A 21,230-nucleotide genomic window follows, 5' to 3' on the forward strand; every position below is an offset into this window, starting at 1 on the left:
CATTTCCCACCCACTCCCACAGCACACTGGTTTGCTGAGCTCTCACCTCCCAGGCAAATCCTGTTGCCGGATTTAGCCTCTGAGTCCATCTTGGAAGGCATTTGCCTCCACACAGTCACATCTGGCAGATTTGGGTCTTGGCTCCGAAGAAACTCTATAGAGTGGAGAAATGGGCAGGGGCACTGGTTGTATTGGTTGTGAGAGGTGATGAGCAGCTGAGGATGGGGATGGAAAAGGGGAACAGCTTGGTCTTTCCCATGCCAGGGCTTCAAGCTTTGATTCACACTGCAGTATGTTCCCCAGCTCTTTCTCTTGTTTGGGCACTGGGAAAACAATAGATATAGATATATAGATCTATCTATCTATCTATCTATCTATATATATATATATATATCTTTGCAGAGAGTGAGAGAAAAAAAGCCAAATTTCAGGAGACAGGCTGACCAAAACTAGCTCAAAATTTGGAAGACTTCAGAAAACCTGATGCTGGGTGCTGCTCCTTTGCACTTGGAGGAGCTCCTATCTCAGCTCTCACCCAGCCTGCATGCTGGTAAGATTTTAAGTACATCCTCATAGCTGGAAGAATGACATSGGATGTGGCCTCCTTGGCCCAAGGTGACAATGAGCAGGCACAGAAACCCCCAGCCTTGGGATTTCAGCTTGGACAGAGCCCCTGTCCTGACTGACACACTGAAGTGAGAAGAAACCGGGTCGCCCTAACTCCCAAGAGATCCAGAATGACCTTGAGCCCCTTCTGGAACCAGCCATGAGGGGTCCATGACCCACCAGGGTCAGAGCTGCTGGAATCCAGCACCTTCTTGTAACCCAGCACAGTGTTTTGCTCTCTCTGTCCCCAGCGAGGATGAGGGACGATGGCCAAGGCACAGGCCTTGTGCATCAGGAGTTTGCATCTGACCTCCAGCTTCAGCCCATCTGCTCCCTCTGAATGAGGGAGCCAGCAACCACCTAGGGGAAGACGAGCCTGTTTTGGACCCTCCCAGCTCCTCTCCTCCAGCAAGCAGAGGGTCTTCTCAGCAAATAAAGCCAATGTGCTCTTCTCGGGGAGGGATGGGTAGTCCTTGAGTATAAAATCATCAAGCAAAGTGCTTATCCCTGATCTTGGCTGCCCTGAAAGGGCCAGTGCAAGGGCCTGGCCCCAACACGGGGTGAGTAGCCTTGGGCCATGCCAAGGACTGTGTCACCACCCCTCACTCATAGCTGGCTGTGCCATGGGGCTCCCGAGCAGCTCCATGTGGATGAGACCCCCRGGGGCTCCATCCCTGCCGTGGGGCCGAGCAGAGGCTCTCGGCCTGCTGCCCAGGCTGGCCATGGCCACCATCCCCTATTCCCACGCAGCCAGGCAGTCTCCAGGATGATCTGCAGCGCTGCCGGTAGCCACGCTTGGGCTCAGGCTCTGGCGTGGGCTCAGGCTCCGGCTTGGGCTCAGGCTCCAGCTTGCGGAGCTGGTGGCTCCAGGCACCGGCGTCTGTGCTGCCTGTTGGGGCAGAGCCCCGGCGGGAGCTCTCGCTTCCCGCGGGCTGCCATGGCGGCCTGCAGATCCGGGTGGCCTTGCTGCCGGGTCGCCAGCAGCCATGGGAACACCCGCGGGCAGGGACTGAGAGCGAGGGCTGGGTGGAGGGGCTTGGAAAGGGTTTGGGCTTCAGACCCCATGTGTGGGGTGCTGGGAGATGAAGGGGACAGGACAGGGGTAGGGGGATGCCAGGGACACCGAGGCTGGGGCTCTGTGCAGGGTACCCACAAAACAAAGTGACAAGAGGGTAAGCAGCAAAAGGGCATGTTTGATACAAGGAAAGGGATCCTCCGGGTGCAGGGACGTGGGGTGCCTGCTGCCTTCCCCAGTGCTGCCCACTGGCCCGAGGCACGGGGTGAGAGGACAGCCGGCAGCGCGGTCACAACAGCCCACGTCACCAGGGCATCCGCACAAAATGGCCAGAGATGTCCTGTCCACAGCAGCGTGGGCAGCCCCCAGCCCGTGTGCAAGCTGAAGGCCCGGGGGAAATGTGTCCCTGGACCCATTCTGGTGCCACCTCACATCCGGGGGAAATGTGTCCCATGGACCCATCCTGGTGCCACCTCACATCCGAGCCAGCGCTCACTGTGTCGATGCTTCCTTTGAGCCCGGCCTCATCCATCCTTGGCCTGTCCTGCAGGAGAGGCCCAGCAGGTCCCCACCGTCCCTCAGGGTCCAGCCATGCAGGAAGCGTGTCACCTCAGCCACGTCCACATCCCCATGGTGGTGGCCCTGCCCATGTCCTCTTGTCCCTTGAGGCCTGAGGGGCATGTGGCTTGAGGCTGCAGCGGTGCCAGGCAGCTCCTGGGCGCCTCCATCCTGCCCCGCGGCGACAGGCCCTGGGGAGGAGGCGCAGCAGGAAGGCAGCGCCTGCGCTGGCCTCGCCGGGCCTGCCACCCCCGTGTCCGGGCCGGAGCAAGCGCAGGCCTCATTTCCCCACGGGGATCCTGTTCTCCCTGCCGCCTGCAGAACCGAGGGCCGTCTCCATCCTGCCCTTGGGACGCTGCATGTCCGTGGGCTGGCAGGCCGGGGCCGTGTCACACTGCAGCACTGCAGAGAGAAGGTATCTGTCAGCTCAGGGCTCGCATGTGGGGCAGGATCAGGCTCTGAGCGGAGCTGAGGAGCAGGGCTGAGGTCCATGGGACCCTGCTGTGATGCTAGGCTAGGCTGTCATGATGAACTTGCACCCAAGGCCTGCCCTGACGCTCCAGCACCTCCATCCCAGGCGCAGAGCAGGACAGCGCAGTGCCCTTGGGGACTACTCACCACCCAGCAGAGCAGGAGGCCGGCTGGGGAGCTCCTAGGGAGGTCCCACGTCACGGCCATAGCCCAGCAGACAGGGTGACCTGGGGCTGCCCCACTCATGCTTCTCTACCCCAGGGCCACCAGCCAGCATGAGAGATGGGACTCTGCAAGCTCTGGAGCGAGCTTGGCCTGTGGAAATCACAGCAACCCAACCGTGACCACACAACGGGGTGGGAGAGCTAGTGAGCCTGGCCAGAGGAAAGGCAGTGAGAAAGGCCCGTCTCAGGGAATGTCAGGAGGTGAAATCCCAGCAGGTGAAGCTCAAGCAGCTTAAGGGAGAGGCAGAGGGCAGAGCAAAGGCCCAGAGCCATAGCCCTGGCCAGGGACACTGGACTCCCACACAAACCCAACTGGGAATGTCCCTGTCCACAGGGCTCCTGTGCTCCTGGGTGGCTGTGCTCTGAGGTGATGGTCAAGGGGGACATCCTGCAGCAGGTCCCTGCATCCCTGGAGGCCCTAAGCCCTTTCTGGCGCGCCACGGGGAGCCGCTTACCCGCTCTGCAGCTGTGCCGGGCTCGCACGATCTGGATGGCCTGCTGGTTCTTGAAGCGGACGAGGCCCATGGTGATGGCTGCGTTCCAGCCTGGGTCCTCCTGGGCGCAGCGGAAGTCAATCTCGTGGCTGTCCTCCATGACCACGGTGAAGTAGATGTGCCGCTCCTTCCACTCCACGCACTCCACCGCCTTCATGCGTGCGAAGCTCAGCTCCTTGCGGCGCGAGCCCTTGGGCTCGAAGAGCTGCAGCCCCTTCTCGGTGAGCAGGCAGCGCTTCTTCTTCCAGAGCTGCAGCAGCCCCCCGCTGCGCTTCTCCAGCACCCCCTCTCTCAGCACCTTCTCGGGGGTCATAGCAGCTCCTCGCTCGGCGGGTGGCCCCGCGCGATCCTCAGCTCCTTCCGCCCGGCATCACCCGCCGGGGATTTCCAGCCTCTCCACGTCAGAGCCTCCAGTGCCGGGACCCTCCGTGGCAGCTGCCCCTGGGGGTCCAACCCCCGCCGTCCGTCCGTGTGTCTGTCCGCTCGCCGGTGACTTTCAAAGGGTGGAAGCAATTAGGTGCCGCATGCCGGCTGCGATGCCTATCGCCGGGCTCTGCCGCCCGGTGCAGCCCGTGGGAGCGCGGCGCCGCGCACCGGGAGCTGCCGCTACTTGCCCGGCGCTCTCCCTCTCGCATTCCTTCCCCGCCTTGCCTGGCTCCTCCTCGCAGACTCCCTTCACGCCCAGGCGAAGCCCAGCCAGGCCTGGCGCAGCCCCGGGGAGGACGGGGCACCGCAGCTATCGCTGGGCTCGGCCACGGGGATGTGGGCAGAACTTTGGGAGCTTGGCAGAGCTGCGGTATTGGCCTGGTCGTGGACCTGGATATGCCAGCTGGGGCAGGGGGCTCTGGGGCGCAGAGCCCACCATGGAAGGGGGTGTGGGGCACCCTGCCAGGCAGACACGGGGCTATGGGGTGCGGTGAGAGCTGGGGCACGGGGCTATGGGTGCAGTGCCCACCACAACATGTAGTGCCCATTTCCTCTTATCCAGGAGAAGTCACTGGAGCCCGGAGATGCAAGGCTGCTCCCTAGGGACCCATCCTCAAGAACCCCGTTGGAGCTGCCTGCGCCCGGCGAGCATCCTCTGGTCTCATGGGGCTGGCACAGGACAGGACAGGCACGGTGGCACCGCCAGGGCCTGACCGGGTCCGCCCTGCCCCGAGGTGAAACACCCATCTCCTTTCCGGCCCATCTTGTTCCTGGCCACGGCGGGTTCGTCTGTTCTCGTGCCAGAGCCATCCCTGCCTGGAGGAGGAGCTGGCCCTGCTGTGCGGGGCCAGGAAGGGATGCTCAGCGCTTCTGGCGTGGGCCATGGGGCAATGAAGGCCATGGAGGGGATGCAAGTCGCAGCCCCCAACTGTGACCCTGAAGATGCTGAGGGTACAGGCACCTTCACATATGCAGGAAAGGAAAAAAATCCACCTGGGAGAGGCTTGAGATGCCCCCAAGGTCTCAGGCCGGGGCTGGCAGCCCCTATGCTCGCTGGCACGTGCTCTCCGGCTGCCCAGGCACTCACTGCCTGCATATCCCCCCCAGACACCRGCCATCCCGGCCTGAATGGCCCCCTGCACCCCAGCTCGAGCCCCTGCACCCGTTGGGACCCCCATATCCCCGGTCATCCTCCCGAATGGTGCCGGGTCCTGGCACAGCAGCCTGGGATACAACCTGCAGCAGGCGCTGGCCGCGGGGCAAGTCTGCAGTGCTGATGAGATGCACCTAATTATCCCTCATTACGAGGGCAGGGCAGCGACTGCCAGAGCCAGGAACTGGTTCGTGCTCCCTGRGGCCACCCTCGCCACGCTGGCACGAATCCCGTGGTCCCAGGAGCCCTGGTTTCGCTACCCAGTGCAGCCCTGGTTCTCCACGGCAATATTCAGCTGAGGAAATGCGGGGGTGACTGCCAGGTTGCTCCTGGCTCTGGTCTGACCAGCTGGGACCAGGCACTTCCACAAGCCTGGAGCTTGTGTCCACGAGCACTTCTAGGGACGGGTCCTTGTGCAGGACCCCCTGCATGGCAGATATGGGCCAGCCTTCCTCCCCACCCTGCGGAGACGTGAGGGCTGCCAGGAACCCTCCTCAAGGACCCAGCCCCACTGCTGAAGGTCTCTCCCACCCTCCAGCTGCCAAGGGAAGCTCACTTTCCCTTAGCCATGGAAATGAGAGTTTCAACAGTTTTTCTCYGCTCTTCTGTTTCCAACAGCCTGTTTGCAGAGTCCCAGGAGGCTGCCTGGGAGCTGGRGCTGTATCTCTGTGCCCTCGAGCAAACCCAACAGGTCGCGCTGCTTTTCGGCAGCTGGCAAGCAGAAGGCATCGCTCCGTGGGCTCCCCACGCAGCTCTCATGAGCAGCAGCAGGTGACGGAGCTGCTGGGCAGGATGGGGTTCAGRCAGGGGACATCCTGCCCTGGGACAGCTCAGTAGCCGCTTGGGTGACATTCCCACCATGCGCTTGACCCCAGGGGCTGAGACGGGGTGGTGGCCACGGGGCACCATGGGCTAGGACTTCCTATGCAGGCAGCTGAGGGGCTCAGAGGTCTTCAGCCCACCTTCCCACCTGGAGCAGTCTAAGCCCCTACACCAGCTCCTCCAGGCTGCAGAGCTCAGCCATGAACCYACCCTCTGGTTCATCTCTTGGGCCACAGGTTGGGGCCCCACAGCCTCTTGCCCAGGGGGCAGCAGCTCCCTCCARGCAGGAGCAGGGTCGGACGGGTCCTGCTGGGAACCACTCACCTCTGCAGCCTCCCAAGGGAGCTGGGTGACACTGGGACACAGATGTCCACAGGTCTGTGTGTGTCCAGCCCAGGCGCTGGCCGCTGCATGGGCAGCACTAACCAGCAGAGGGTAGCAGACGGTCGCAGCTGCCCTGAAGGTTCCCTGAGCCCAGCCAAGCTTCTCCCAGGCCATGTCCCTCAGCATCCTTCACTCTACCTCCTGCCCTGTCCACGCACATAGCCGCAGTGATGCCCACCCTAGGCTCTCCATAGTGACACAGTTGCCATTTACACCACGGATGTTGGTCCCCATCAATCTACAGGCTTGTCGTGCCCTCAAGCCACCCCAGAACTGTTCTCCAGAGGATGATGCAACTTCAGCAAGCATGCAGCACCAGAGTGCAAACCCTCAGAGCAAGATTGCTCGGCCACAACATTGCCTACACTGTCACCTGGGAACTTTGGGTGTGAAAGCTCAGCAGAGACCCACTATACAGCTCTCCCAGTGAACTGCAGGACCTCAGTAGGCTTTTGCTACCATGCTGCACCCAGTAGTCACTGGTTCCCCGTCAGGGCAAGAACCTATCTTGACCAAGAGATCTGCTACCAGGGAAATACACACCCTGTGTGCACCTACCCAAGCTCCCTTCAGCTTCCTGCTTAGAGCAGCCACCTGGGTTTGCTGCCCAGGAGGTATCATCACATGGTCAAAGTGGCCCAGTGGTAGAGGGGATGGAACGACACCGTACATCAGGGCAGGCTGGGAGAGACTGCTAGGGAGCTGCTCTGCAGAAAAGGTCCTGGCTGTTCTGGTGGACAGGCTGCCCAGTAGCCAGCAGTGTAGCCTGGCAGCAATGAAGATCAACCATGTTCTGGGCTCCATTACCAAGATTAGAGCCAGGAGGTTAGGGGAAGTGAATAGTCCTCTCTAGTGAGCATCCCTGAGGCCACATCTGTCCAACTTRGGCCTCCTCAACACAAGAAGAAATCAACAAAACCGAAAGGCCAATGAATAGTGACCAAACTGATGCAGGGGTTGGTGTATGTGAGATAGAGGAGAGGCTGAAGCTAGAATCTGGGCCCCAGACTAAGTGATGGAAAAAGTAGGAGAATTTTTGGAAATGCTTAAAAGGGTTACTACTCCTCTCATTCAGCTTACAAAAACTCATGCAAAAGTCGAGGGTGTGCAGAACACGAGACCAATCTAAAGGTTTCCAGGATCTAAAATGAAATTAGAACTACGCAACTAAGCCTTTTTAGTTCAAAGTGTGCTAAAATGAACTGAAGTCCTACTTCCCCAAAGGACCGATGTTATTATTGTGCTTCTGGAAATGTTTTCCTGATCCCATTTATGCTGCGTATSTTTAAAACCACCATGCTTTAAAAAGGCAGAATATCCTTGCGGAGTCTGCACGCCAAAGCATGACATCAACTCTGGTTCTACAGGAGAAACACAGAAAGGAAATAARGAAGGTGGATGAAGATGAATTAAGATGGGATGTTTCTAAGCTCATGGGTTAATGTGGCCATTGAACAAGGGAGTAGGTGAAAAGTTCCCAAGTTATTCAGCAGTGCTCAGCCTGCCTGCTTGGAGGAGCACCAGGTCACAGCACTGATAGGAATTCTGATGTGGTTTGCACACGTTTTGGGTCACTGAGAGACACAAGGTCTCTTCTGGGTCTCCCAGAACCAATGGTGAGCCAGCACTGGGCYGGAGGACAGCCAGGCCCAGCTGGTGCAAACTAGCAGAGCTCAATGACCACAGCTGGACTACCACAAACAGTACTGTGCTGTCCCTGCAACTGTGCTTTAATTACAAGCCATGATTAACACATTCCTGTTTTCACTCCCATCTGGGCCTCCTGCTCAGGTCAGTCAGCGGATCTCCTCAGCCCCAGACAAGGAATAATCTTTTGGGCACGGCCAGGCTTTGGTCAGCTTTGACGTTTATTACTTGCTCTGTGACGCAGCACTGCATGGCTGGATACACATCCCGGCAGGATGAGGCACCTTCACGCACAACGTGGAGCAGAACATTTTTGGAGGTGTGAGCTGTGTTCCCTGTCTGTATTTATACCACCAGGGCCTGCCGAGGCCRATGGAAGGACCCCCATGGCTTCAGAGAGCGCTGGGTCGGGTCAGAGAGGAATGAACTCGTGCTGTGAAGCAGCAGGCGGTTATTGATTACTATAAGGGTGTCACTGCGAGTGCACAAAGGGTCAGGCAGCAACGGCTGGTCCGGACAAGCCAGAGCGCGCAGAGTGCCGGGCCCGGGCTGCCTCACTGCGAGTGGATGAGCGCCCCAGCGCCCTGCCCAAAGCCAAAGCCCTTGGGCCCGAAGTTCTTGGCGTAGCAGCCTGCAGAGGAAGGGAGAGAAGACTCAGGTCAGGCCATTAGTACAGAGGGAGCACATGAATGGGAGAAGATCCCTCTCTTGAAGCAGGTACTCCCTAAGCAGAGCAGGGTTTGATGCATTTGTTGGTGAAACGGAGTCCACAAGTGTAGCACAGAAATCCCTCAGCAAGTGGCAAGTCAGCCTCCAGACACTGCTGCTGGAGGTCACCACCTCCCCATACCTCCATCCCATCCCAGTTCCATGCAGTTATTTAAACCTTCTTTGGATTCCAGGATGAATCCTCCCGTGGATTTTGGTAGAACCTGTGATCAGGAGTGTCTCTGTGCCAGCGGGGAGGCAGGAGGGAAGGTGATGCTCACCTTTGCAGTAGATCTCCCCATCTTTGTCTGCGAGCGTGGTGGATTCCAGGCTCTTGCCACACTTGGCACAACGGAAGCAGGACTTGTGCCAGGACTGTGGGGACAGGAGCAAAGCTGAGTCAGAGAAGACACAGTGACGGGACAGCAAAGCTTGGAGTCCCAGCCGTCCACAGCAGCAGCCACAGTGCCCTTCCTCAGAGCCCCTGTTGTTGACTCATCCCCATAAACCAGCCAGCTTAGATGGTCCCAACAACATGGGCCTTCTGATCCATCGGTCCTTTCATCGAGCAGTATTTTCCTCTAAGAAATGCAGTCCTTCTGCTTACGCTCCAAAATCAATTAACGTGAAATGTAAAATCAGCAGACTTCCCCAAATAAGTAAATGTACTGTTGCTGTTCCCTAGCCAGCGGTGACATCAGGACCAGGACACCTGCCCCTATTCTCCTACAGTTCCGAGGAAGGCAACAAGTAGATATTAAGAATGCAGAAATCGGTGTTTAAAAATAAAAGTCCCCTGTGGCTCTGCCTGCAGCCAAGGGATAAATCAACTCACAGCCTCTGAGCAGACTGCAGAGTAGCCAGAASTACTCATGTAGGAATTTAAAACCTAAAAAAAAAGTTTTGAAAACAGGAAACCTTTTTTGGAAGAAAATGTGAAATTGGGGCTAGAGGAGGAGGTAGCAGATGGAGTCATCCAGCAAACATTAGCACATGAAATACACGCTCTGGAATCCTTTCTGGTTTGCTTGAATGTAATTGCCTCATAAACAGCGAGCGCAGAGCCTACCAGTAGGTCTAGTGCCTGGATCATGATTTTAAGGGTAAGTTTGTTTTCTCACCCTGGGCTGACCCGCAAGGCATCCATCAAGAATTCCTCCACTGCCAGCCTGAGTATTGCGATGCTGGGAGTCTGTTTCTTGCAACTAAATTCCTCCTCTCTTTGCTCCAGGGAGAGGGGGGAAACACAGAAATCCCAGGGGGATGGATCACTGCCGAGATCAGTGAGTGTCTCGGCTTCAGACTTGGACTGATGCCATTGCTCATTGAGTCCCTGATGGCAGTAGCCACGTCCTACATCAATGTTCATCCTTCCAAAGCTTCCAGCTGCAGGGACCTCCACTCCAACCTCCATGGAATAACAGTCCAGTTATTTATTGTAAAACATACTTCTCTCCACTTCCCTTGTCTGGAAGAGTGAGATGGCTTTGAAAACCTGGTTCTCGGGTGTGCTGAGGTCTCATTTAGGCACCAGGCTTCCACATGAGGTCAGTGAATGGGACTCCAAGCCTAATTCCAGCTGGAGGTCTTGGCAGTCTGGCCTGTAGGTCAAGACCTTCTGCACAGGTCTCCCTGCTACACAGTAAGTCATGGTCTGCACRTGTCCCCAAACACAAACTAGAGCCCTTTTCTCACCTTTCCAGCTCCAATCACCTTCTCAGCTGCATACACAGCTTGACCACAGCGAGGGCACCCGTCAGAGCCTCCTACTTTCTGGGTCATTCCAGAGAAGTTGGTGGGTCGGTGTGGCTGGCCCCTGTGGAAGAGACAGAGGTCATTAGCAACATTGCTAAACATGAAGGAAGAAGGAAGCCGTGTGATCACAAATCCCAAACCAGTTTTGGAGGGCCTAGAGCTTAGGATATAAAGGTGTTGAGTCCCATAGAAACTCCAGCCAGGTGCTAAGCASTAACATGGTCAGCAGGGGACAGAGAGAACACACATGAACTACCAGGTCCCCATCCAGCTGAGAACTTCAGGGCAGATGTGGGCCTCCTGCCTCAGCCACATGCTGAGGCATGCTGAGGACTCCGTAAGTTCCCCAACAAACTGGGGAGCAGCTCCCTCTGCCCTGCTAGCACAGCAAAGCTGTTTCTTCAGCTAGGTTAACTTGTAGAAGGACGACATGTTCAGCCCTGCAGAAATTCACCTGAATCAAGTTCCCTGTGAGTTACCTACATGATGAAACAGGAGGGGGTTGATTCTTCAACTTCTCTGTGCAACTAAGAGAGATGGTTTAAGCCAGGCTTTATCCTCCACGCTGAGCACATGGACTGGCCCAAAGCTCTGAGCCTATGTCTGCCACGTAGCTCTGCAACACTTTGAATCCCAAAAGCACAGGAGGAAAAGGGCTGTGTGTCACAGGGTGGGCAAGTAGGGATTTTCTCAGAGGGGCAGAAAAGCAATGTAGACCATGGCACTCTAAATTAAGAAATACTGGGAGTTTAGCATGGTGTGCTGGCATCACAAGCAGTAGGATGTGAGGGAGAAGGTACTAGCAACAGGCCCAGCTTAAAATATTAAAAGATAAAAAAACTCACTCTTCATATCTGATTCCCAGGGACTCGCCCTTGTCCGTGCTCAGGGTCCCTGCTCCCTGTCCGTATCCATAGCCCTTGGGACCGTACTTCTTGCCATAGCAGGACTTGCAGTAGATCTCTTCTCCATGCACAGCAACAGTGGTGCTGTCCAAGTTCTTCTTACAGACCACTAGAAAAGAGGGCAAACTCATTAGCCTTGTGCACCAAGAGCTCGCTAATCAGTTGGAGCAAACAAGTCCTCACAAGGGATAGCAGGGCTCAGCTTTCAAGGAGCACAGGAACCCTAGACAAGATCACTGCTAAAACGGAGCGCATGCAAAACAGGCTGGAGATAAGGATCACAACAAGAACATTGTCTGGCTTTAAAAGGAAGCAACAAAAGACACAAGGTTGATAATAAGGAAAAAGCTGTTAACCCTGTGGATGCTGGTTATTCTTGGTGGAAGGAGTTTGGAAAAATGGGAGTTGTACTTAAACCAGTGCCTAGCTGCRACTCTGCACAGAGACCCAGTCCACTGCAGATACAGCTGATAAAAAATAATTTTTAAGTACGTTAAGCTGTTGCTTTTAGCTGTCTCAACACCATGAAACTACAGTGAAAGATGTTCATGCTACCCTGTGTCACGCCTGAGGAGCAGGATGAGCAGTCTCAGCTGAGGAGAGCCAACTCACCTGGGTGTTCAAACTTYGGGAAAGGAAGTGCTACAAGAGCTGAAAGCCCAAACAAGCAGCTGGTGAGCATGGTTCACATGTCCAAAACTCCTCCAGTTTCCCCCTGCCCTTTGGAACAMGAGGAGGAAATACCCAGATGCATCRGAGATCTGCACCAGCCTCACTAGGACACAGCAGCAGGGCTCCGGCATCCAGCTGGGCCAGTCCCCAGCCTGTGCTGGGTACTGGGGCAGCCCACACAGGCCACTCTCCCAGTCCTTAGATTWTCTTGACTCCCATCCCAGCTCTGATCTCAGCCTCCACGTTGGCTTCCAAGCCCTTCCTGGCACACAGAGCTCAGCAAGCCATGACGGGAGCGGAGCCGCATCCAAATGGCGCTCCGAGGAACCTCTGGTGTTTACCTGCCCCCGGGCAGGATCTCGATGCCTGGGGCAGACTCCACCGAGCTGGCAGGCAGCCCCAAACAGATCCTGTTACAGCCACCTCGCAGCCTGCCCCAATCCTGCTTACGTGCCTGAAATGTCAACGCTCCCGGCAGGCTGCCTGCCCTTTTGCCGGCAGAAACGTTTCTTGCCCTTTACCAATATCACAGGAATGCAAACAGAGCAGAGCGCTCCTCCCGAGCAAAACAAACCCGCACTAAATACGGGGGCGAGAGGCAGCGATCCTCAGCCCAATTACTAAATATGGTGCTCGTTCTTCCTCCGGGGCTGCGGAGGAGCCTGTGCACTGGGGCAGGGAGGAGGCCGTGGAAAGGAAAATGCATCCTGCCATCTAAGGAGGACTTCTCAGGGTTGTCCCCTGGGCAAGGGCTTCCCCATGTCGCCTCAGCTGGAGCTCTAGGCCACTTAACTCTGGGAAAAGAACACTCATCCCCACCGCTGGCAAGAAAGCAGCTCTAGTCAACTGGTCCCACCACCCACAGCTGCCACAGCGTGCTGCCTTGTTCCTGCTTTATGGAGACCATCAGGAGCAACTCTGTATTGAGACAGACCATCTACAACTGAAATCAGCCCCTTTCACTGACAGCTTTAAATGGCTTTCTCCTAAGAGGGATATCAATGCCTTGTCCTCTCCACCTCCACATGGGGCTTATTTAGGCCATCTCTATCCCATGCTTTCCACATTCACCCATCTTCCCTGGCTGCAGACRCTTTATGAAGCAACAGAAAAACCTCTTTCCCAATCTGCTTCTTGGAAATCAGGCCCCAGCTCCAGGGTTTCTGCATGGCTGGAATTCCAGCTCGCTGCACACAGCACTAAGGACCCTTCATTTTCTCCTAAGAGCAGCTGAGACGCTGCAAAGTCATTTACACGGGAGCTGCTGTTCCTTTTAGAGACYGAACACTGGCCTCATTGCATGACATTTCTTCCTTGCGCTATTGACTCAGCTGGAATGATGCCACTCAGTCAATCACCGAGTCCCTTCCTGAATCTATCTCCGCGTCTAACACACTGTAGTAAGCTTGGCTCCTTTTATCTATTTATTTTTTCTAGCAAATGAGGCCACAGTATTTGTTTTTCCTCTGCTAAAGAAAATGGGTTCAAGTTCCCTGATGGGGCCCAAATGCAATACTGGGGAACAGGCCAGGAACGCAGGAGGAGTACAGGGCAATTTAGCATCAGAAGCAGCTTGTGGCACTGCAAACAGCAGATAGGCCTGTGGAGCAGCATGCAAAGCCCTGCCTGAACCGGGGAGCCTGCAGCAGGGTCAGGCAGAGCTGCTGGAGCTGGAAGTAGATCCATGGGGAGACAAACCCACCTTCTTCCCTGCTTTGGCCATATATTGCCTTCTTGAAGCAAGGTTTTGCCCAATTCCTTAGCATTCCCCACCCACCTTATCTGAGGCTACAGGAGGAACACAACTTCCTGGTACAAAATGCAGGACAAAACACCATGGCCCAGCTGCAACCTGCTGCTTTCTGCCACCCGCCCTGGGCGGAAGCCTCTCGCAGCAATTCCCCCTTTGGTCTCCAGTAGTCAAAACAAAAGAGTGAGGTTTATCAGACAGGAAACTCCCAAGTATGAGAATTGCTGGCTGGGCTGGCCAGCACTCACCCGGTGCAAAAAACAGATACATGTATGCACACAGCATCCCAGACAGCCTGGCTGGGCAGCACCTGGTATTTAGCTACGTGGACAGAGGAGGACAGCATGAATTGCCCATGAAGACGAGAGTAAAGGACGACAGTAATGTTTTATTCAGCGTACCCTGAACCCGGCTGTTGCAGGCCTTTCAGCAATATACCACTACTCCCCTATCCCTGGTACCCCCAAAGGGAGAGGAAGGGAGCCTGGGGATCCTGCACCATGAACTCAAGATCAAGTAGGTTCCTGCAGAACGCAGAGGAAGCTGCTACTGCACTGAATTAACCCTCAGCCAGATCCTGTTCTGCTGCTCTTCTCTAGGGGTGACATTATGTGAGGGATGCTGCAGTCAGGGTGGAGGGGATGCTTTAGCACTTCCTAACAGCCCCCTGCCCCAGCTGTAGAAAGGCCAGGGCAGGAGCACATCTTCCTGCCATCTGGAATATGGAACATGCAGGAACGTGCAGATCAGCTCCCAGGGCCCAGCCAACTTCATTAATGTGACAAAGCCCCAGTAAGGACTAAAGTTGGTATCACCCCAGAGCAGTGCATGGGACAAGCCACCTCCTGCCACCGTTGCTTGGAGAGCCCCTGTCGCACACTCCACTGTCCCGAACATCCAGAGACAGCTTAGAGGACTCAGACAAGCACTTCCTTAGTGTGAGGACAGATAGTCTTTGCAGGGATGCTGGCTCAAATCACCCTGACAGCTTGGATGGCCCCTAGTGTCCCAGGATGATCTGTCTTCCTTTGGCGAATCCCACTCCCAAGTCTGGAGAGCAGCAGAATTCCTGCTGCTTGGCTCCCACAGCTGGGCTGTTTGTAGAGGAATCCTATCAAGTGTTTACACAGCCCATAAACAGAACATGACCGGGGCCTCCCATCGGCAGAGAGCCAGCGAGCAGAGGCAAAGGGGGAGAGGGAAGGGTTGGTACTCACTGCACAAGAAGCAGGACTTGTGGAAGCTGTTGCCTTCACATTGCACCTCCTCGGCGAAGTACACGGCCTTCTGGCACACGCCRCATTTCTTCCCTCCACCCCAGTTCGGCATCCTGCGGAAAAGGCACAGGCAGAAATAAATTCATGGCAAGGGGCCACGCAGGGCACGGGTCGGACATCTGGAAGGGCTGGGGAGCAGCCAGGCTCCCTGAACGGAGCCTGGGAACACAGGTCCCATAGGTGTCTCCTATGGCTTTTCTAAACATGCACAGGCAGAGGCCACCCACGAACGTCTGCTGTTTGCTCAGAAAAAGCAGGGCTGCCAGTTAGCAGAGCTGCCCCAGGTGCCCCCATTACTATTAGCATCATCTGCCTCTAGAGATGACTGGTCCTGACAGCCAGGAGAGGTAGAAAACCTCATGTCCCATAGACTCTGGGACCTGCCAGCTCCTTTCTGTACAAGGAAAAGGGAGAAAGCAGGAAGGTGAGAGAGAATATACCGAGGCACCTAGCACCAACCACAGCTCTGTATTGCCCCTGACAGAGCAGCAAAGCAATGGCCAGGGCACCCAACCCTTAGTGCTGGACAGCAGCACAGATTGGCACCCCAGCTGGAAACGTTTCCTTTGTCTCCCCAGTTCTCCCATTTCTGGGTCCAGCAACAGAGCAACAAAGATGATTAAGGACTGGAGCATCTATCGTATGRGGAAAGACGAAGTGAGCAGGACCTGTTCAGCCTGGAGAAGACTGAGAGGACCTGATCGACATGTATAAACAGCTGAGAGGAGGATGTTAAGAGAATGGGACCAAACGCCTCTTGGTGGTGGCCAGTGACAGGACAAGSGGTAAGGGGTGTAATTCTTTTTAAAAAAACAGAAGTTCCACTTCCATATGAGGAAGAACAACTTTACACTGAAGGTGACAGAGCAGTCTGGAGCAGGCTGCCCAGAGAGGCTGTAAAGTCTCCTTCCATGGAGGTCTTCAAAACTCGCCTGGATGCCACCCTGTGCCCCGTGCTCTGGGTGTCCCTGCTTGAGCAGGGAGGTTGGACTAGATGGTCTCTGGAGGTCCCTTCCAACCTCAACCATACAGGGATTCTGTGATCCAAAAGGATCACTGAGCAGCTGAGAACACAGAGACACTGRGGCCATTTCTCACAGTGGCTCCAAATCCTCAGGTCACCTCAGGCAGCTCCAGGCCCATCTCTGGCCTCCAGCTACCCTGACCCATGGGCAAGCAGCACTGCCCTTGGGAAGCTGGGGAGATGGATGCTAAACACAGCCAGGCTGGGGGTTGTATAAACATCAGGCAGTCAGATAAGGCAGGATGAAGATCTCAATCTCTCATTACTTTCCAGGGTCAAAAGCCAAGGTCTTGCCTAAATAAAATGATTTAGGCAATAAAATAGAGGGAATTTGATCTCAAGCTGGTTTTAATGAGCCTTGTTTCAGGCTCTAGGATGAGAGCAGCTAGAGGGGCAAGCCTGGCTGGAGCGGGGTCAGGCTGGAGCTCCCCGCATGGAAGACGCTGGKGAAGGAGCAGGAGCAGCTCCGGCGCCCCAGGAAGGGCAGCGGCGGCGGCTCCAGAGCACCGAGAAGCTGCGCGCTGGGGGTGAGCAYAGCGGCCAGGAAGCCTCTTCTCAACACCCTGCGGGCTGGGCTTCCTACCAGCGCTCAGCCCTGCCAAATCCCTCCCTTTCAGCCAGATCATCCCTGTTCGGGCCTTTGGATTGCCTTAAAAGGACACGCAGCGTCCTCGCTCTCCGGAGACTGTTATTTTACGGCGGGCCACGGTAGGAGGGCCAGACAAGTTTCCTTGGAGGGCAGAAACATCCAGTGGCGGCAGCTGCGGCCAGCCAAGGATGTCCCCCACCCCCCCGAATGGCAGGGATTCAGCGCGAGAGGGATGTGCAACCAGTACAAGCTGACAGGGAACGTTTAGAGAGGGTCCAGCGTAGAGCAACAACGATGATGGACAACTGGAGCATCTATCGTATGAGGAAAGACTGAGCGGGCTGGGCCTGTTCAGTGCTGAGAAGATCAGATCTCCTCTCTGCCTTCTCAACATGTACAAATCCCCAAGGGAGGGATGTAAAAAAGAAGGCGCCAAACTGTTCTTGGTGGATGCCAGGGACAGGACAAGGGGTAAGGGGTCCAAACTGAAACCCAGGCAGTTCCATCTCTACATGACAAAGAACTGATTCACTGTGAAGGTGCCCAAGCCCTGGCACAGGCTGYGCACGGAGGCTGGGGAGTCTCCTTCTCTGGAGGTCTCCCAAACCCACCTGGATGTGACCGGGTGCCCCGTGCTCTGGGTGTCCCTGCTGGAGCAGGGGGTTGGACTAGCTGGTGTCAAGAGGTCCCTTCCAAYGCCAACCATTCTGGGATTTTAGGAGGCTGCTTTTGCACACACTACYGCCCATGTTAGGACCCTCTTCAGCAATAATGCTGGATGCAAGAAACCTTCTCTGCTTCCCCCATCCCTTCTCAAGCATTAGGCCATCAGGTACCATCTCTTGGACCCACCACTCCCAAGCTCACAGCATGCAACCCTCGGGACATTRTCCTTGGTTGTCCCATCAGTGCAGAGCCCTGCTCCACAACCAAGGCATCTGTGACCACCCTCAGGGATAAACGTCCCCACAAGATTTAAACCCATCTGCTCCTGACTTCCTCTGAGCTGCCAATGGAGAGGAAAAAGGGGTGCTCCTAGGACCAGCACATCTAATTCAAGGCAGACATCTGCTGCAGGGCATTCAAGGCCTATTTTACTTGCACTATACAGAGTTTAGGGGTGGCTCCATACAATTTGATCACTTCRCTGTGGTTTGGACAGTCAGTCCCACCCTGAGCGCTCCAGTGGGTTGGAAGAGCCACTTAAGTGGGTGTCACAGCAAGACTGCCCAGCACAGACCAAGATGGGTTTTCTGTGAGAGCATCAGGATGTGCGAGTTTGTGATAACTCGCAGYTGAGCTCAGGGAAAGCCTGAAACAAGATTTAAATGGAAGGGAATTCCCTCCAAGCCAACAGCACACATTTGAGTGTTGAGAGTTCAGCAGGCTGCAAGACAGACCAGAAAGCTTCTACAGCTCAGAAACAGCAGGAAAAAGAGGGATGTGCCCCAAATCTTATGAATGATCACTAGAAGACTGCCAGATGCTCCAAGTCTACATCTCGCTTACCAAGGTTCRCAGAAGCAAAAGCAGAATCGTCAGAACAGCTGTCCAGACATAGACCCACCAACCCAATTCTCTAATCAGGGATAACTTTAAGCCACTTATTCTGCAGGTTTATGGGCCTCTCAGCGTTTTTCAGCTTCATTTTCTTCACACCATTGAGCTGAACACCATGCTCTGCCCAGGCACAGCACTTAGCGACTTCAGTTGCACTCCTCCAAACCCATTTTTAGGTCAACACAAAGTGAGGAACATGAGGTCCTCACTGTCCTGCAGCACAAGACCTCTCTTGCTCCTGCAAGAGATATCCAAGGCTGCCAGAAAACACAATATTTTCCTGCATCCCACATCTCCACATCCCATCCCCACAACACGTCCAACTTCTGCATCAACAGGAATCCCACAAATTGCCGCTTCCACTGCACCAAGCATGGCTCCGAATAACACAAGGGGCCTACAAAAAATAAGATATAGTCATTTGATCAGCAGCTGTATTTGTGGAGCCCAGAAACAGACACAGCTCATGCAGAGCATCGCCAATCTGACACCAGATATTAACCAGTTGACCCGTACTGACGTAAATACAAGCTACAGGCTCGCCACACGAGAGGAGCTTGTATTGCAGCACTTGGAGATGGTCTAAGTGACACCAGATGGGCAGGTACAAATGAGTACGGACCCAGTACATCCTGAGYCTTGGCGATTTTTAACTTAACCTGGACCTTCAGGAAAAGTGGTATCCAGATGAAGCCAAACCAGGAGATAGTAGGAACAGACAGACCAGCAGCCTCTCTTCACGGGGGGCTTGAGAAATCTGCCCRCTCCTATCACTCAGACCAAAGCTCACTGCCACTTCTTACCTCTCTAAAAGAAGCTGGTTTAACAACTAGAACTAAAGGAGCACTTGGCACTGGGTGAAGACAATTTCGTTAATAAAGAAGTGCATTGAGCAGTGCAGGTTCTCACCTTCTAATGAGCTTTCCTGTGGCCACCAGGGTGCCAGCACAACCACTTGTGCTTTGCAACAACTGGAATGCCAGTGCAAACCCASATGTTCTACCAGAAAATGAAATCCTTCAGTAGTTAATCACACAGCAGCCACTTGCACTTGGAGAGCAGGAGAACACAGAGGAACAGGAGAAAGGTTCAGAGTGGCCAGTCTTTTTTCTTTTTCCCCCCAAACAGTGGGAACTTTAATGAAAGTGGATGGCAGGAAAGCATCATCATGCTTTCGGCATGGGATTCACACATTATGGATCTTCCAGTAGCTCATGCAGAACTCTACATGACTTGGCAAAAGGACWAACCAAAGGGGAGGAATGCAATCTAGAATAAGAGCCCAAGCCCCAGGGTCCGGATTACAGCYTTCCTGTTTGCTGGCGAGCAGCTGGCACAGCCGTAATGTTTGAACAAGGACATGGCCAGGTTAGGCATTTGGGCAGGGCACAAAGAAATCAGCTCATGGAGACCGACACAGCAGCAGGTACTGGGACACATGTAGGAAGGGAGGGCACTCTCCCCCCAGGTCCGAGCTCTTCTGGACGTTTGCTCTTCCTGGTCAGACAATCATCTCCTACACAGCCAACCAGAGCAGATCCTGGGCATCTTTCACCGAGTCTGAGCATAAGCAGAAATGTCCCTACAAGAAGCAAGTTTGAGCTGTCCCCCTCCAGCTGGGTGGACCAGCGACGTGTGAAGCCTTAGGCTTGGCAACAGCGTAAATTAGGACATATCAACCTATCAGCCTCCTGCCATACATGGAATTCACCAGGACGCCACAACAGCGACGCTCCCCAAGAGYGGCACGTTGCTGCCTGCTGATCACGCCGCTCCCAAGCTCTGCTCACGGAGGCAGCTTGGGAATTTTCCATCACGACTGGATGATTTAACCGTTTCTTCAAAGAGAAGGCCAGCTTAATCCTGAACAAAAGCAAAAGGCCTTTTTTTTTTGGCTAAGCAAAGCTGCTCATTTCAGCAGGGATTTCCCATCCAGCCTCCAGTGCAGACAGTTCACACTGTCTCTTGCAAAGCCTTTTCCAGGGCGCTCGCGCTCCAGCCGCCTCGTGCAGCCTCCCGGCAGCAGCRATCAGAGCTGCGCCGTGTCTGCACGGACACCGCTGCGGACAAGGCACGGGCAGAGGGCAGCGAAGGCTGGTTGTGTGCACAGAGCTGAACAGATGGGGCCCGCTGAGCCACCAGGGTCAGAGRAGGACCCCAGCACTGTCACTGTGTCCTTCACTCACCCCGGAGSAGCAGCTGAGCAGCGAGAGCTCCCCGGAGCTCGTGGGAATGGGTCGCAGTGGCCAGGACACCTCCAGCACCACCCACCAAGATGCAGGCGGTGCAGAATCCAAACCGATGCTCCCGCTAGGGCCACTTTCACATCCTCCTTCTCGCCCCATGTGTCCCATATCCCAGCACAGAGCTGCTTCCCRGAGGGCCACACGGGATGTCCCAGCAGGCCGCCCTCAGCTCCAGCTCTGCCGCCTGTGACTAGGGCACGCGCTCTGCACAGCTCTCAGGGTGGCCACGTGGCCCTAGCGGAAGCCGAGGCCGTGCTGGAGGGCGTCTCGGCGCGTCCCCAAGTCTCCCATTGTTTCACAGAGCCACCCCAAAAGAGGATGTGGCCGGTTCCGTCCCCGCGCAAGCTCTGCTCACGCTGGAAAGCGGAGTGGTGGCAGTGCGGTCACGTCAGCGAGGGGACGGGCACAAAGGCTCCCCTCACAGATGTCCCCATGCCATGGGCTACTTAACGGGAAGGTTAAGGTTAAGATGAGCCCCACGCTTTGGAATCTGCAAGGGAAATGACCCGGAGGGCCCTCGCTGCCTGCTGTGTTAGGCGGGTCCTGCTGTTTCRACACAACAGGACGGCTTCCTCCTTCCGTGTCACCCGCAAGAGAGCCGCTGCCATCTCCTGCGTCCCACTGGGCTGCTCCCCATCCCACCAGGCTGCCCCGCATGCCACCATGTGCTCCCCATCCCTCCGTGCGCTCCCCATCTCATGGCACACTCCCCGTCCCACCGGGCTGCCGCTTATCCCACCGCGTGCTCCCCATGCTGCTGGGCTCCCCCGCATCGCGCCGCGTGCTCCCCCGCATCCCGCCGGGTTCCCCCGCATCCCGCCGGGTTCCCCCGCATCCCGCCGGGCTCCCCCGCATCCCGCCGGGGCACTCGCTGCCCTGGCCCGGGCGCTGCCGCGAGGTGCAGCCGGAGGGCGCGGGGCCCCGCGGGGCTGCGAGGGGGGCTG

The 21,230-nt window shown here is 55.8% G+C and overlaps 2 protein-coding genes across 2 annotated transcripts; both read right to left on the reverse strand.

Moving 5' to 3' along the window:
* Window positions 1-2,459: 2,459 nt before the first annotated feature.
* On the reverse strand, window positions 2,460-3,681 carry PHLDA3 (pleckstrin homology like domain family A member 3). Its single transcript, XM_026053255.1, has 2 exons — window positions 3,330-3,681; window positions 2,460-2,581 (listed from the first exon to the last, which is right to left on the reverse strand). The coding sequence occupies exons 1-2, from the start codon at window positions 3,679-3,681 to the stop codon at window positions 2,460-2,462; spliced, it is 474 nt and encodes a 157-aa protein (XP_025909040.1).
* Window positions 3,682-8,011: 4,330 nt separating this feature from the next.
* CSRP1 (cysteine and glycine rich protein 1) lies at window positions 8,012-14,920 on the reverse strand. Its single transcript, XM_026053192.1, has 5 exons — window positions 14,808-14,920; window positions 11,109-11,277; window positions 10,204-10,324; window positions 8,790-8,883; window positions 8,012-8,431 (listed from the first exon to the last, which is right to left on the reverse strand). Exons 1-5 carry the CDS (start codon window positions 14,917-14,919, stop codon window positions 8,355-8,357), a joined length of 573 nt encoding a protein of 190 aa, XP_025908977.1. The 5' UTR covers window position 14,920; the 3' UTR covers window positions 8,012-8,354.
* Between the last annotated feature and the right edge of the window lie 6,310 nt (window positions 14,921-21,230).

Source organism: Nothoprocta perdicaria, unplaced genomic scaffold (assembly GCF_003342845.1).
Source record: "Nothoprocta perdicaria isolate Ctin4 unplaced genomic scaffold, notPer1 scaffold_97, whole genome shotgun sequence".
Classification (NCBI taxonomy): Eukaryota; Metazoa; Chordata; class Aves; order Tinamiformes; family Tinamidae; genus Nothoprocta; species Nothoprocta perdicaria.

Bases quoted from the DNA above. Each gene is read 5' to 3' on its own strand.
- PHLDA3 (XM_026053255.1), bottom strand. From the start codon at position 3,681: ATGACCCCCGAGAAGGTGCTGAGAGAGGGGGTGCTGGAGAAGCGCAGC. The intron at 2,582-3,329 runs GTAAGCGGCTCC...TTCTCTCTGCAG, and splicing joins CCGGCACAGCTGCAGAGCGG to TGCTGCAGTGTGACACGGCC.